The 13,814-nt window shown below is 31.9% G+C and overlaps 1 protein-coding gene across 2 annotated transcripts; it reads left to right on the top strand.

Moving 5' to 3' along the window:
* The first annotated feature begins 1,344 nt into the window (after positions 1 to 1,344).
* On the top strand, positions 1,345 to 12,185 carry LOC143059676 (uncharacterized). 2 transcript variants are annotated; one of them, XM_076233217.1, is made up of 7 exons: positions 1,345 to 1,451; positions 4,992 to 5,071; positions 7,987 to 8,085; positions 9,513 to 9,575; positions 9,847 to 9,903; positions 11,152 to 11,444; positions 11,903 to 12,185. In XM_076233217.1, exons 1-7 carry the CDS (start codon positions 1,409 to 1,411, stop codon positions 12,078 to 12,080), a joined length of 813 nt encoding a protein of 270 aa, XP_076089332.1. In that variant the 5' UTR covers positions 1,345 to 1,408; the 3' UTR covers positions 12,081 to 12,185. The 2 variants fall into 2 exon arrangements, with proteins under 2 accessions (XP_076089332.1, XP_076089333.1); XM_076233218.1 differs by lacking the exon at positions 1,345 to 1,451 and adding an exon at positions 3,614 to 3,752.
* Positions 12,186 to 13,814: the final 1,629 nt, after the last annotated feature.

Below are 13,814 nucleotides of genomic sequence, written 5' to 3' on the forward strand. Positions count from 1 at the left end.
TGAAAATACTTATTATTTATATATGCGCATGTTTGAATTGGATCTTCAATATTGTTTTGTGCTTGTTTTTTTATTTGATTAATAAATGTTGTATATTTAAAACATTTTTTTATTTCTGGTTAATCATTTTATCTTGTAATTAGCGGAATTTAATGACAGACCTTTCTAAAATTTATATAGGAAGATGTGGTGTGAGTGCCAATGAGACAACTCTCCATCCAAATAACAATTTTTAAATAATTTAAACCATTATAGGTCAATGTACAGCCCGGCTTCAACACGAAGCCTTGGATCACACCGAATAACAAGCTATAAAGGCCCCCAAAATTACCAGTGTAAAAGTGTAAAACCATTCAAACGGGAAAACCAACGGTCTAATCTATATAATATATATATATATAAAAAAAAAAAAAAAGAAAAAAAAAAAACGAGAAACGAGAAACACGTATAAATTTCATAATTGTACGTTTATGAAGTTTGAAATTATTTCGAAACCAATTTTTCAACTCCTTTAGGGTTGACCTAAATGGATTTGGATATGTCTTTAGGTCATTTTTGGTCGTATATAGTTCTTCAACTGTATCTGTTCCATATATCCTTGGCGTTCAAATATTTTGCCATAAAGCGTTCCTGCATGATAAATTCCAGAAAAACGCTTCGCATGAATATAACGTTTTGTTTTCAATTTTAAAAGCCCTGGGTCGATACCACTGCTTGTCTGTGGACTATATGTCCCCGATGGTATCATCAGCTCAGTAGTCAGTTTAACGGTAATGACATGATTTCTTACAAGACTTTTTGAGGTTGTCCGTTTATGGATTTCGAAATTATTTAGAAACTAAGGTTTATACTCCCTCAGGGAAAGTAGGCATTATTTGGATTATTTGGCTATTTTTTTTTTTGTCGTATATTACTTGATGATTCAATAGCACGTGAGGAGTGTATACGGACTTCGTTCTTATCCCTATTCATTCTTCCTTTCATCCTTCTTTCGTTTTATGTTCGTTCGTCACGTCGTTCGTTTTTCATTCATATATTCAAACATATTGACACAATTTTTACAATGAACTTAATATTTAAAACAAACACTTATAGTAAACATAAATGCAATTTTCTAGCTTGAAAAAAGACACAGAATCTTTAATGATTATAAAATCAGACAATTCTTATTAAAAGTGAAACGCGTAATTATATTAATATATCAAGAACAAAATAAATTTACATTTCTGACGGATCGATTTAGATATACTTAGTACCAATGCTTTTTTATGGATTAGCATTATATGAATTATATTACAAAGTAATGTTTGTTCAAGGTATTTTAAAATTTATATATTCGTTATGAAATCGTTTAAGGCAGTACGCTATCCTAAAAGTTGATTGTAATTCCGACCTAATCGATTTCGCCATGAAAACAGAGAATTTTTCTTCGACAAGTAACAAAAAGAAAGGTAATTTTGTATTTCAAAAATCTAATTTAATTAATTTTTATTCATTTTAATTCATTTTTACATTTATTAGGTTTCAAACGATATTTATTAATTAAAGCAATACGAACATTCAAGATAAATAAATAAAAAAAAGAAGTAAAAATATGCATATTAATTTGAAAGAATCGGTCAAAGTTTCAGCATTAAATCATATTTTTCATATATTTATTGGCAAGGGCATACTTTATTTCATAATCAGATTGAGTCAATGTATTTATCTCATGTTATAGATAGGGCTTTTTGTCCTTTGTCATTTTGTTAGCTATTTCTGATGCTTCGTGCTGACTTGTAAGTCCCTTTTTATCTGAGTTTGACCATGTCGTCTCATAAAGTGCTGTTACACAAATGTCTGCGGTAAGGAAAGTAATGGATGCTGAGGGCTCACTAATATTTTAAACTTCGCCAAATTCTGTATTTGCCAGTCCCCAGTCATGATTATTTTGATATGTGGCTATCGTTGGTTGATCTTTTTTCATTTTTTTAACTTGTCTTATATTGTTTTCAGCCTAAATTAAACCTATAGGACGGTTAGTTAATTTTTCTAACTTGTTCCACATTTCAGCACACAAGGACCTCTCATAGCTTACTGTATGGTACGCGTTTAACTCATTGTTGAAGGCCATATGGTGACATATAGTTCCTTACATTCTCGTCCTTTATATTGTAGTCTCTTGTGTTCAGTTGTCTCAAATTTAATCATACCACATCTCGATGATTAATGTTCCTAAGTAGTGCTGTTACACTACTGATTCAGGTTAGGGTTGTGCGCTCACTAACATGTTAAACCCTATCACATTCTGTATGCGCATGTACCAAGTCAGGAACCGTGTAGTTCAGTGGTTGTTGTGGTTACATATAATTGTCATGTTTGTTTTCGCATGTATTTTGATACAAAAAGGTATAAAATAATGCCGAGCTCCAAGGCAAATTAAAAAAGGGGAAGTCCATTAAAACTCGTCAAATCAAACGATATTATTCAACTACACAAGTAAAAAAGAACGGTCATATTCCTGACTTGGTACAAACTTTTTCCAAAGACATTTGTAGTTTAAAATCTAGTTTTATAGGTAGCAAAACCTCTCACTTGGATGACAGTTGTTAAAATTACCGGTTTATCTTTGAGTTAGTTGTAGTAAATAATATTTCAGTTAAACTAAGGTTTTATACTCCAAGTCGTATATGACACATGTACATGCTATACAAATACGGCATTAGTATATGATTGCCACTCCGACAACAACCTACCGAAGTTCAAACGTTGAAGATAAAAGCAACTATAAGTCACCGTACGGTCTTCAACAATGAAGAAAACCTGTATCGTAAAGTCAGCTACAAAGGCCCTTACATGACATTTCAAACGAGAATGCTTATGGTCTAGAATAGTTCATTCTATACAGTTCATACACGAACAAACGACAACCATTGAATTACAGGCTTCTGACTTGATGAGACAGGCTAATAAAGAAGGTGGCAAATTTAAACATGATTGTGAACACCATATCAACATGGAACAGCAGTGTTACAGCACAACATAAGAACACACTGTAAAATTCCGTTGTAGATTGCTTAACGCAATAAATCGGTACGAAATACAAAACCATGCAAGTAACATAATAACAATAGACACAAAGCAACGACGAAAGAGTACTCAGAGCAACTGCATGGAAGCAAGTTCCAAGCAAATTGGAATTAATAATCACGAGTTAATAACTAATGATTTCCAGACTAAAGGATTAACTAGAACACAACAAACGAAATCTTATAGCTGGGTCATTTTAAAAAAAATGTCGAATTTTGAAATTGAAAAAAAATATTAAAAGTTACTTATTCAAACAACCCTCTACATAAGCAAATCAAAACAAACAGTACTTTAAGAACACCATATTAAAATATTGCAATCTTAATGATGTCATACAAGAATATCTTGAAACATTTTTTGATCGGTGGTACAATATTTTGTCTATCCTGCTACCATTTTCAAAAGAAATTTTGGGTTATTAAGAAAAGGTTTAGATAAAATGTTAAGCTTGTTTTACGAAGCCAATTTATAGAAGATTTTTAAGAGAATAAACTTCTATATATATTCATTCTGTAAAATAATAGATTATTTGCCAATTTTCCAGGTTGTACTGAAAAATGCCTCTAAAAATTGGTTATCAAAGGTTGTAAAAATTACCACCAGTAACATGAGTAATGCAAGTCTAAGATAGCAATTTATATTGTTCGGCGTTTTTTCACACTTTCAAATAAACCCAACATCAAGTAAATACCTCATAAGTTAGTTTACTTTTCTCTTTATTTCATTGGTAACAGGAACGTACGTTTCTGATATATCACAACATTTGTATATAAAAGTCTATCCTGTTACCTTTTTGTCTATCCTGTTACCGATATCAGTATTGCACCTGCAAATGCTTAATTGGGAAGATTAAGACGTTATAACCTTAAGATGTGTGCAAACAACGAAATATTTCATTCGTTTTGCACCTAATTGTTAAGATTAAAGACATTTTTGTCTACAATTGTCTATCCTGTAACTGTAACCATAGCAACCATAGTAACAGGATAGACAAATTTCTTCGTTTTGATTGTTGTTGTGAAATAACTACTCCCTTTGGTGAAGTGATTATGGTTTTCTATTGTGAATATGGTTTCCAACACGTTATTGCACTTTTTACCAGTATACTGTTGGTGTAATTAACCAAAATTGTTGGTAACAGCATAGACATGAAAAAAGTACACTCTATTTTTTTCACTAAATGTCTTGAAATTTCTTTTCTCTACACTGTCGTTCAAACAACCAGGCGTTTTAAATGTAAAGATTACTTTGCACTTTTAACATCAACACTGACTGATTCAATATTCATAAAGAGAATAATTTAACGGCTGATTTAAGTAGCGGTAACAGGATGGACATGAACCTCCCGTATGCTGATTGCATTCAGTTTGTAGATAACATGTTACATACAATGATAAAGAAGCTACGAATTTTCGTTAGAGTAATAATTAAAGTTCTTAAAAAGTCCCTTTTGCAGATATCAAGGCGATCAGAAAATCGAAAAAAAATCATTTGAAATGTGTTTTTCTTACAATGTAAGCACACAAATACCCCCAAAAATCAGACTTAAATGCAGTTTAATCTTAATCAAAATTGATGTAAGGTGTGTTTATTGTTAATGTTCTGAATCACAAATCCGACGAGCTTTCATTTAAACCATTACAACTTAAATTTCCATTAGAAATAAAAAAAAAAAAAAAAGATAGCATGAGTGTACTGAAAATTCGACATTTTTTTTGAAAATGACCCAGCTATGTGAGTTTAATCGATACTTTATGTTTTTAAGTTATTATTTTTTTATCATTTTTTTGTTGTTTCTTCTGATAAGTTACACATCTGGAAACTGATTTTTATGGTTTAATCTTGTGCTGTGCTGTTGCTACATTGTCCCAGGTTAGGGAGAGGACTTATAAAAATTCACAAGATAATGAACTAAATTTCAGAAATGACAACAAAATTTCGGCAGCGATCAAATGGAGGGAAAAGTGCAAGGCTTCTTATAGATCAAGTCAAAAGCAAGCCTGTGAGTATACATGAGGGTGTGAATGGGGTTAACAGAATAGAGAAAAAGTAGCAAACATATAAAGGAAAGAGAACAATAGGGTATTAGAATATAGAGAATAGCTGTAAAATTAAAGAATTGAGTTAAACTATCATGATTATATATATATATATATATATATATATATATATATATATATATATATATATATATATATATATATATATATATATATATATATATATATATATATATATATATATATAGTGTAGAACAATGCCCATTATACAGTTATCAAATAAGTACATAATAACTATTATTTCTAAAGATAAGAAATGTAACAGGCGAAAAAAATAAAGAATACAGAAATGATGGAAGGAGCCCCATCCGTACCCTCACAAATTTACATGTAGATGTACATGGCTTCGACAAAAGGGACGATTTTTTATTTCCTATTGTTAATTTTCCATTTTTAGATGGTGATGTTCCTTTAGCACCATCTTACGGTGTTTATATTTCACAGCTCGTTCGCTACGCCCGTTTCTGTTGTGACGTTTTTGATTTTAACGAACGCAATTTATGTATTACTGGTAAATTATTAAACCAGGGATATCGTTACCATAAATTACTTAAAATCTTTACTCAATTTTTCCATAGATAAAAAGATTTGGTTTTGAAGTTTGGTTGTACCTGTAGAAAACTTATTTCAAACGGGATAGCACATCCTCATTTTTACGGAAATGTTGTTAACCGTGCCTGGAAATTTAGAAATGATCCTTGTAAACGATCGTAAACTTATCGCTCCTTTAAATAAACTTGAATATTGTTTTATTGGTATAAATACTGATTTTGTTATCAGTAAATTAAAAGCAAACTAAATAATATACATATACACATTCATGTTATCTACAATCTGTCGATACCTGTAACTTGCATTGCACAAGGTCATGTTTTTCTCTGACTGTTTATGACGTCTTTGCACTAAATTCGTTGGATGTTGGATGTGTACGGATTGATAGTTTAGTCTTAGATGCATGATTTTTTTATTAGTTGTTAGTGGCTTTGAACTATCTGTCAGATAACTGCGAGTATTCTCAGATCTGTTCCTGGTGTTTTTTTTGTTGTTGTCGGGATGTATAAGTACCCGGCCACGTTCACTTGTATTTTTGTTCATCTGATGAGTTAAGCCCTTTTCAACTGATTTTTATAGTTCGTTCTTATGTTGTACTGTTATACCACTGTCCCAGGTTAGGGGGAGGATTGGGATCCCATGCACTAACATGTTTAATCCCGCCACATTATTTATGTATGTGCCTGTCCCTGTCCCAAGTCAGGAGCCTGTAATTCAGTGGTTGTCATTTGTTTTTGTTACATATTATTTGTTTTTCTTTCATTTTTTTATTTAAATAAGGCCGTTTGTTTTCTCGTTTGAATTGTTTTACATTGTCATATGGGGGCCTTTTATAGCTGACTATGCGGTATGGGCTTTGCTCATTGTTGAAGGCCTTATGGTGACCTATAGTTGTTAATGTCTGTGTCATTTTGGTCTCTTGTGGACAGTTGTCTCATTGGCGATCATACCAAATATTCTTTTTTTTTTAAATTATATAGTTAGATGAACAATTTCAGGGATTGTAATGAAATTATGCATGCATTTAGATCATACAAAAATCTTGCCGTTCAGTGCAAACCAAGGCACCGTGTAGAAGGCCGTGTTTTGACCATATCTATAAACTTTTAATACATTGTTATTTAGATGGAGAGTTGCACTGATATCACATTTTCTTATTTATAAAGATACTAAATATAAATACGTCTATCTATCAAACTAATGTCTTGTGGCAATCCTTGAAGGATTTGAATTGATAGATTCATATTATTCCTTTGCATCCTGAACATGCATGAAATATTTGCCATCGGCCGTTAAGCAAACAACAATGTCTTACATGATACTTTTCGAATTATAGTAGGTATTGCAGAAAGTGGCCCAATTCTTTTAATTAGGCAAGCTTATAGACAGAAACAATGACTCTTTTGTATTTTATGAACATAATTTTATTAAAATCACGGTGCCTGTTGCGTAGCCTCTTATAAACGGAAAAAGATGCGCACTAGTTTAAACTAGAGCTAGATAGGACAAATTTACTTAAGATAAGAAGGTTCGGAACTATCGCACGAGTAACGCCACTGGTCACAGTGCACCCCTTTCACAACAATAAAAAATAATAATACTGAAATAAGATAATGATCGAAATAGTGTTATTAAAGTTTTAAAATTTCTAAAACAAAAGCAATGTAAACTAATAACAATAGAAAATTCAAAGCATTCCAAAATAAGTATACAAAAAGAAGATGTGGTATGATTGCTAATGAGACAACTCTCCACAAGAGACCAAAATGACACAGAAATTAACTATAGGTTCCCGTACGGCCTTCAACAATGACCAAAAAGCCCGTACCGCATATAGTCAGCTATAAAAGACCCCGTTTTAATGATTTTCCATTAATGGTTAATAAAGAGTGTTCTTTTAACGTTTACATTTTAAAATGTTCTTTTAAACACCATAAACAATCTTTATGTTGAGCGGTGTAACTATATATTTCAAGTGACATATAAACCAATGTTATAACGCGAATCAAAACTGTACATTATTACCATATTTGTGAATAAGAGAAGTTGTTGGGTACTTGACATATATCAAATTAAACAGGCTTAACAGTTATAACTTTCATACAAAATTTATTTAGTCTGATAAACCAAGATCAAACAAACAAAAGATCCAAACGAATGTAATAAAAAGAATCAAGATAAGGGGAAGTGTTGTCGTCAGTAAATTCTTAAAGTAGAAAATATAGTGGTAAAATATTTCATAATTGCATGGAAAAAACCTTGATCTAACAGGTATGAAGGTTTATTTCATTTTTATTCTTTACAGGTCTTACATAAAGTCACATATGATTCTAGAGCCAAAGGATGGGTTGGACCACAAAAAGAAACTCATTCAAAATGGGTGAAGGCTAGAGGAGCAGTTATGGTTTGTACAGTAGAATATGACATCAGCGTTTGACACAGATATATATAAATGGAGATACGGTATGACTGCCAATGAGACAACTAGTCAACAGAATAATGTGGTAGTAAGCAATTATAGGACACCATGGGGTCTCCCTCAATGATAAAAACCCATACTTTATATTCAGGTATGAAAGTACCCAACGTAAAAACATGAAACGATCAAACTAACGGCATAATTTACAACAAAACAATTTACCAAAAACAATTATAACAGACAGGAACCAATTGATTGTACTCCTGACTTGGGACAGGTACTATGCGGTATGGGTTTTTCTCATTGTTGAAGGCTGACGGTGATCTATAGTTGTTAATGCGTGTGTCATTTTGGTCTCTTGTGGACAATTGTCTCATTGGCAATCATACCACATCTTCTTTTTTATACATATAGAATGTGGTGGAATGAAACATGTCTGACCCGTGTGTTATTTCAAATGTTTAATTTACATGTAAAAAATTTAATGACATAAGTGTATATCTATCTGCACACTAGTCAAAAAAAAAAATATATATATTTGTTATCATTTGAATACAAATAATCAACATGGGAATACTTTACACGAAATACAACACTTTACCCGTATAGTTGACTTACATGGAAGTTAAGATCACAAATAATCATTACATATCAGTTGTAATTATGTGCTTATTATGACCGTATTGTGTTGTTCTCTGTTTGTTTACTATCATTATTGTAATTGTATATTATGTTATTTTGCTATAGCATAATATTTGCTTCTGCAATAAAATATATTCATTCGTTCATAGAATTAGCATTTCCATAATCATTTCTTATCAATGATTGTAAACAAAGCTACTAACAAAACAATTATAACATAGACGAAAGAACAACCATTGAAAAGGGGGAGAAGTGGTTACATCTGAAAAAGCATATTGGTTTCTTTTTGTCTGCCATTACTTTAGTCCAAATAATTATGACGTCTGGCAAGGCTATTATATTTTTTTTTGTTCTGGGACGCGTCGTAGGAAGGCGTCCCAGAAAAAAAATAAAATAGCCTTGCCAGACGTCATAATTATTTGGACTACCATTACTTGAAATCCACGAAATGAGAATACCAGCCTCCCCTTCTTTCATCTTTATTTGCACTCTTAAAGTCAAATACCGCATACCACGTTTAGCTATAAATTCATTGATAGACGAAGAAATAATACAAAACGGAAATACTTTCAATTTTTTTATTCGATATTCATATCTAAGTTTTAATAATTAAATTAAGTATGTTAACGACAAAATATTCCTCCCTTTCTTGAACTCAGTCATAAGTATAAATTTAAGGCTTACCTCAATACTTTTTCATTTTCGAGAACTGTAGGCTGACAGCTACTTAACTACTTCATCTTTTACTTTACTTTATTTTTTATTTTCAGTTCCTTGGTATTCGTAATGCAACAAGACCTCGAATAGATGTCGCATCATTAGTGAGAGCTACGGTAAAATTTGGTGTTAAACAGTAAAACCAAGTGAAATATACCTATTTTTTGTGAAAAAAAAATCACATATGATATTTATACTCACTTTTTATTTCAATTTTCTCTTTACGCCATGGAAATATCTCGTGAAATTCAAACGTAAATTTAGAACCTTGCTGATCGAAAAAATGAGTCATCTCCCTTATATCATATTTCTCCTATCAAAATATGAACTGTACCAGTTTGTACGTACAATTATGTTTATTGTCACGAATATTATAATATTTTTCAGAAGAATAGGATGAGCTTTTCTAAAATGACAGACGTCGATCAAGATGACAGCATTGAGGTAAACACATACTTAGTATCCATGCACCAAAATAAAGTATACGGTTCCGCCAATATAAAAATAGATAAAAAAAAAAAAAAAAAATTTCTACTCCATTATCCCGGTTTTGGACTGGAACTGGTAGTTTGCGAATAATCACCCCTAGTTTTTTGTGGGGTTCGTGTTGCTTATTCTTTAGTTTTATATGTTGTGTCATGTGTACTATTGTTTGTCTGTTTGTCTTCTTTCATTTTTTAGCCAGGCGTTGTCAGTTTATTTTCGATTTATGAGTTTGATTGTCCCTCTGGTATCTTTCGTCCCTCTTTTGCAGTCATGGAGTTAACATCAATTAAAAGCACACATTACAAATATTCAAACAAAACATAAAACTGCTGACAGCAAGGTAATATAATTAAAATATATCGATTTTTTTAATATAAGACACAGACATTGTCTCTTCAGCTGAGTTCTCCTCTTGTATAATTATGCCACTTCTTTGTACTCTTTGAAAGTCCTGGTTTTGCTTTTACTACTGCACGTTCAAACAAAGTGAAATCTTTGAAAATAAAATTAAATGACAAAATGTATTCAGGAGTCCTATTTATTCCATAAAGTTTTCTTTAAAAAATACTATTTCCATATTAAATAAGATATACGTGTACAGGTAATTTAATGCTAAGTAAAGCCATATTTTGGCGCAATTAGTACCTTTGAAAATAAAAGCAAAAACACCGCACTCAAACGAAAAACACCGAACTCAAACGAAACAGAAAGTCTTTTATTAAATGGCACAATCTCAAACACATCAAACGAAAGGAAAACAACTGTCATATGTAAAATGGTGGATTAACAGTTGTTGTCCATTCGTTTGATGTGTTTTATCATTTGATTTTGTCATTTCATTAGGGACTTTCTGTTTTGAATTTTCTCCCGATTTCAGTATTTTTGTGATTTTAGTTTTTAAACTTGGTTATATAATTTGGCGTATGTAATATTTCTTTAAAATAGCAGCTGACACAAAACGACTGCAAGATCTAGAATGCTGTGATAGACATGGCAACTTTTTATGTTTCTTTTGGTCACAAAAAATAAAGTATAGAAACGGGGAATGTGTCAGAGTGAAAACAACCCTACCAAAGAAAAGACAAAAATATTCAAGTGCTTATTCATCCTTTGATTTCTAAATGTTGAATAAGAGAATCTCCGGTGAGATAAACTCAGAATAGCGCTTAAAACGCAGATTTTTTTTCAATATGATTTTTTTTTAAGGTAACACTTCGAAACCCGTCTTACATCAGCAGACCATTCGACACAACGAAACCAGGGGGTGCAGTATGGACATCACCAAAACCAATCGGCTCAGCCAAAGAACGATCGAAATACTTCAGTTTCGATAGACCAAAGACATCCGATCGTACCCGACTATCTTCGGCCGTCAGCAGCCATCAAGCGCAATATTTAAAGAAAATTTTACAAGAAAAAGAAAAAGAACTTCAAATGATGCAGAGATTGTTATCAAAGTCAACCGAAGAAAACTCAAAATTGTCAAAAGAGCTTGAAGGGTATGAAATACAATACTTATAACACTGAAAAATGTGTGTCAAGTTGTCGTTTCATTACTTTAGTTTACGTTTTGATGTACGAATGCACATTAGATTTAGAAACGACTCATCGCAAATGAATCTTTATAAATTTCGTATATAATGCTATACGAAAGACCACGGATGTTTTACGTTTAAAGTAGGGACCTTGACCATGCATTTTTTTTGTTATACTATTTTTGCTTCTGTAATTTGTGATTTTATCGTCTGCTCAGGATACAATTTTATTAGATCATATGGATTAAGAATTTGAGCATAAGAGATACAAGAGGGTTGCTCAATTTATAGATTTCACTGCAATATTTAAAAAAATAAATTGTTCTCTTTATTTCTCTCTTGAAGTGAAATAGATTTTTCCCCATCTGTGTTTTTAAATAGGTACCTTCAAAATTTATGTTCTACTTATAATTATATTTCAGATATCAGGGTAAAAACTATGATGAAATCTATGTAGAGAATCTCAAGTTGAAAGAATCTATTTCAAGAGTTTCTAAAGAAAATGTCATCCTGAGAGGGCAACTTCAACAGGATAGAAATCCTGCTGTTCAAAGAATGTTAGAAAAAGAGAAACTGTTAAGGAAACAAAACACATTATGACCCGATATGACTGAACAATGTTAGATATCATGGTAGACACACATTAAACGAATGAAATGCATCATTTGATGGTGTTTACCTGAAAATAAACGCAATAGTTTGTAATTTTTTTCATTGCACTGATTTCATTCAGGTGTTTTAAAATGTAATACATTACTTACTTTAGTATTTCATTTTACACAACCGTACATTACCTCAGGCATATATAGATTACGGTAATACCTTAGCTGGATTTGGCAAAACTTTTAGGAAATTTGGTCCTCAATGCTCTCCAACTTCGTACTTTATTTGGCCTTTTTTACTTTTTTTTGGATTCGAGCGTCACTGATGAGTCTTGTAGACGAAACGCGCGTCTGGCGTATAAAAAAATTTAGTCCTGGTATCTATGATGAGTTTATTGTTTACTGAAGTCGTAACCGAGGACATTTTATTTGAAGAAAGTTGATTACACTTCAGGTCACTACATAAAAACCTAATGTCACGTGTTGAAAGGGAGGCTGAAGAAAATCGGCAACTAAGTGGCCTTCTTAGTTCTTGAACAGAATCACAAGCCCTACATGACTGAGGTTTTGAATTCGAACCTTTGTGCTCGACTCCAATCTTGTTTGAATATGATGTAAGTTTCATGTTGGTCGGTGTTTTTTTTCGAACAATCCGGTTTCCGTCACCAAAAGGCTGCATGGCTGTCACTGGAAAGTCAACAGTACCTGAAGGGATACAAAACACTGACATATATTCAATCAATCGGTAAAGTTTTTCGATACATTTAAAAAAAAAAAAAAAAAAAAAAAAAAAAAACAACCAACCCAACAATTATAGAAATCACTTTCAAAGCTTATAATCGGGATTCCTTAACATGCTTAAGACGGTTTGTTTCATAGATTTTAACACGTACAAATCACTTAAAAAGGGGATTCTCAAATAGTTTTTGAAAGCAATTTTTTAGCGTTTTCAAATGTCGCTTATAACATCGTATTGCATCGAAAAATCACCGAAATCATACGAATTTACTTTTGAAAATTATTTCAGATAAAAATAACCAGGGCATTCATAAATCATGCATGAATACTAAACAAAATTATTAAGACACCACAAAACACCGCTGATAGATTTCAACCACTCATCAACTGTCACGAAGAAATATGGCTTTATAACTCCTCCAGAAGTGAAAGCAGTTCCTTTTCCACCAGTGTCATCTATCGTTAAAACATCATGCACACAAAGTAAATATGATTAGAAACATAATTCTAAATTTAGGATTATATATCTTTCTCATGCAAAACTCTGATTCCTTTCCCGTATTTGGCTATTCTTGTTATCCATATTACTTTATACGCTTCATTTTGTTTTTTTCCAATATTTTGTCCTTTAGCATCAGCAAAGAGACATGTAACATCGCAGGCCATGATCAACACGACGGGTGCCACATGTTGAACAGAATATGCTTACTCTTCCGGAGCACCTGAGATCACCCCAATTTACGGGTGTGATCGTGTTGTTGCTTGATCTTTAGTGTTCTATGTTGTGCCTTCAACTATTATTTGTTTGTATGTCCGTTTCTTCTTTAACATTGGTATTGTCAGTTTATTTTCGATCTATGCGTTTGAATATCCCTCTGGTATCTATCACCCCTCTTGTATTGTGGAAATGAGCATCTGACAAATTTGTACCGTTAATGTCATTTATATATCAGATTAAAATCAAAACATTGAAACGAAGTGACAATACTGTATT

The sequence above is a fragment of the Mytilus galloprovincialis genome, chromosome 14 (genome assembly GCF_965363235.1).
Source record: "Mytilus galloprovincialis chromosome 14, xbMytGall1.hap1.1, whole genome shotgun sequence".
NCBI classification, from domain to species: Eukaryota; Metazoa; Mollusca; class Bivalvia; order Mytilida; family Mytilidae; genus Mytilus; species Mytilus galloprovincialis.

What these genes read in the sequence shown, in the direction of transcription:
- LOC143059676 (XM_076233217.1), top strand. Translation starts at nt 1,409, where the DNA reads ATGAAAACAGAGAATTTTTCTTCGACAAGTAACAAAAAGAAAG. An exon ending in ATCAAGTCAAAAGCAAGCCT is followed by an intron (nt 5,072 to 7,986) that starts GTGAGTATACAT and finishes TATTCTTTACAG; the next exon opens with GTCTTACATAAAGTCACATA. An exon ending in TTGTCAAAAGAGCTTGAAGG is followed by an intron (nt 11,445 to 11,902) that starts GTATGAAATACA and finishes ATTATATTTCAG; the next exon opens with ATATCAGGGTAAAAACTATG.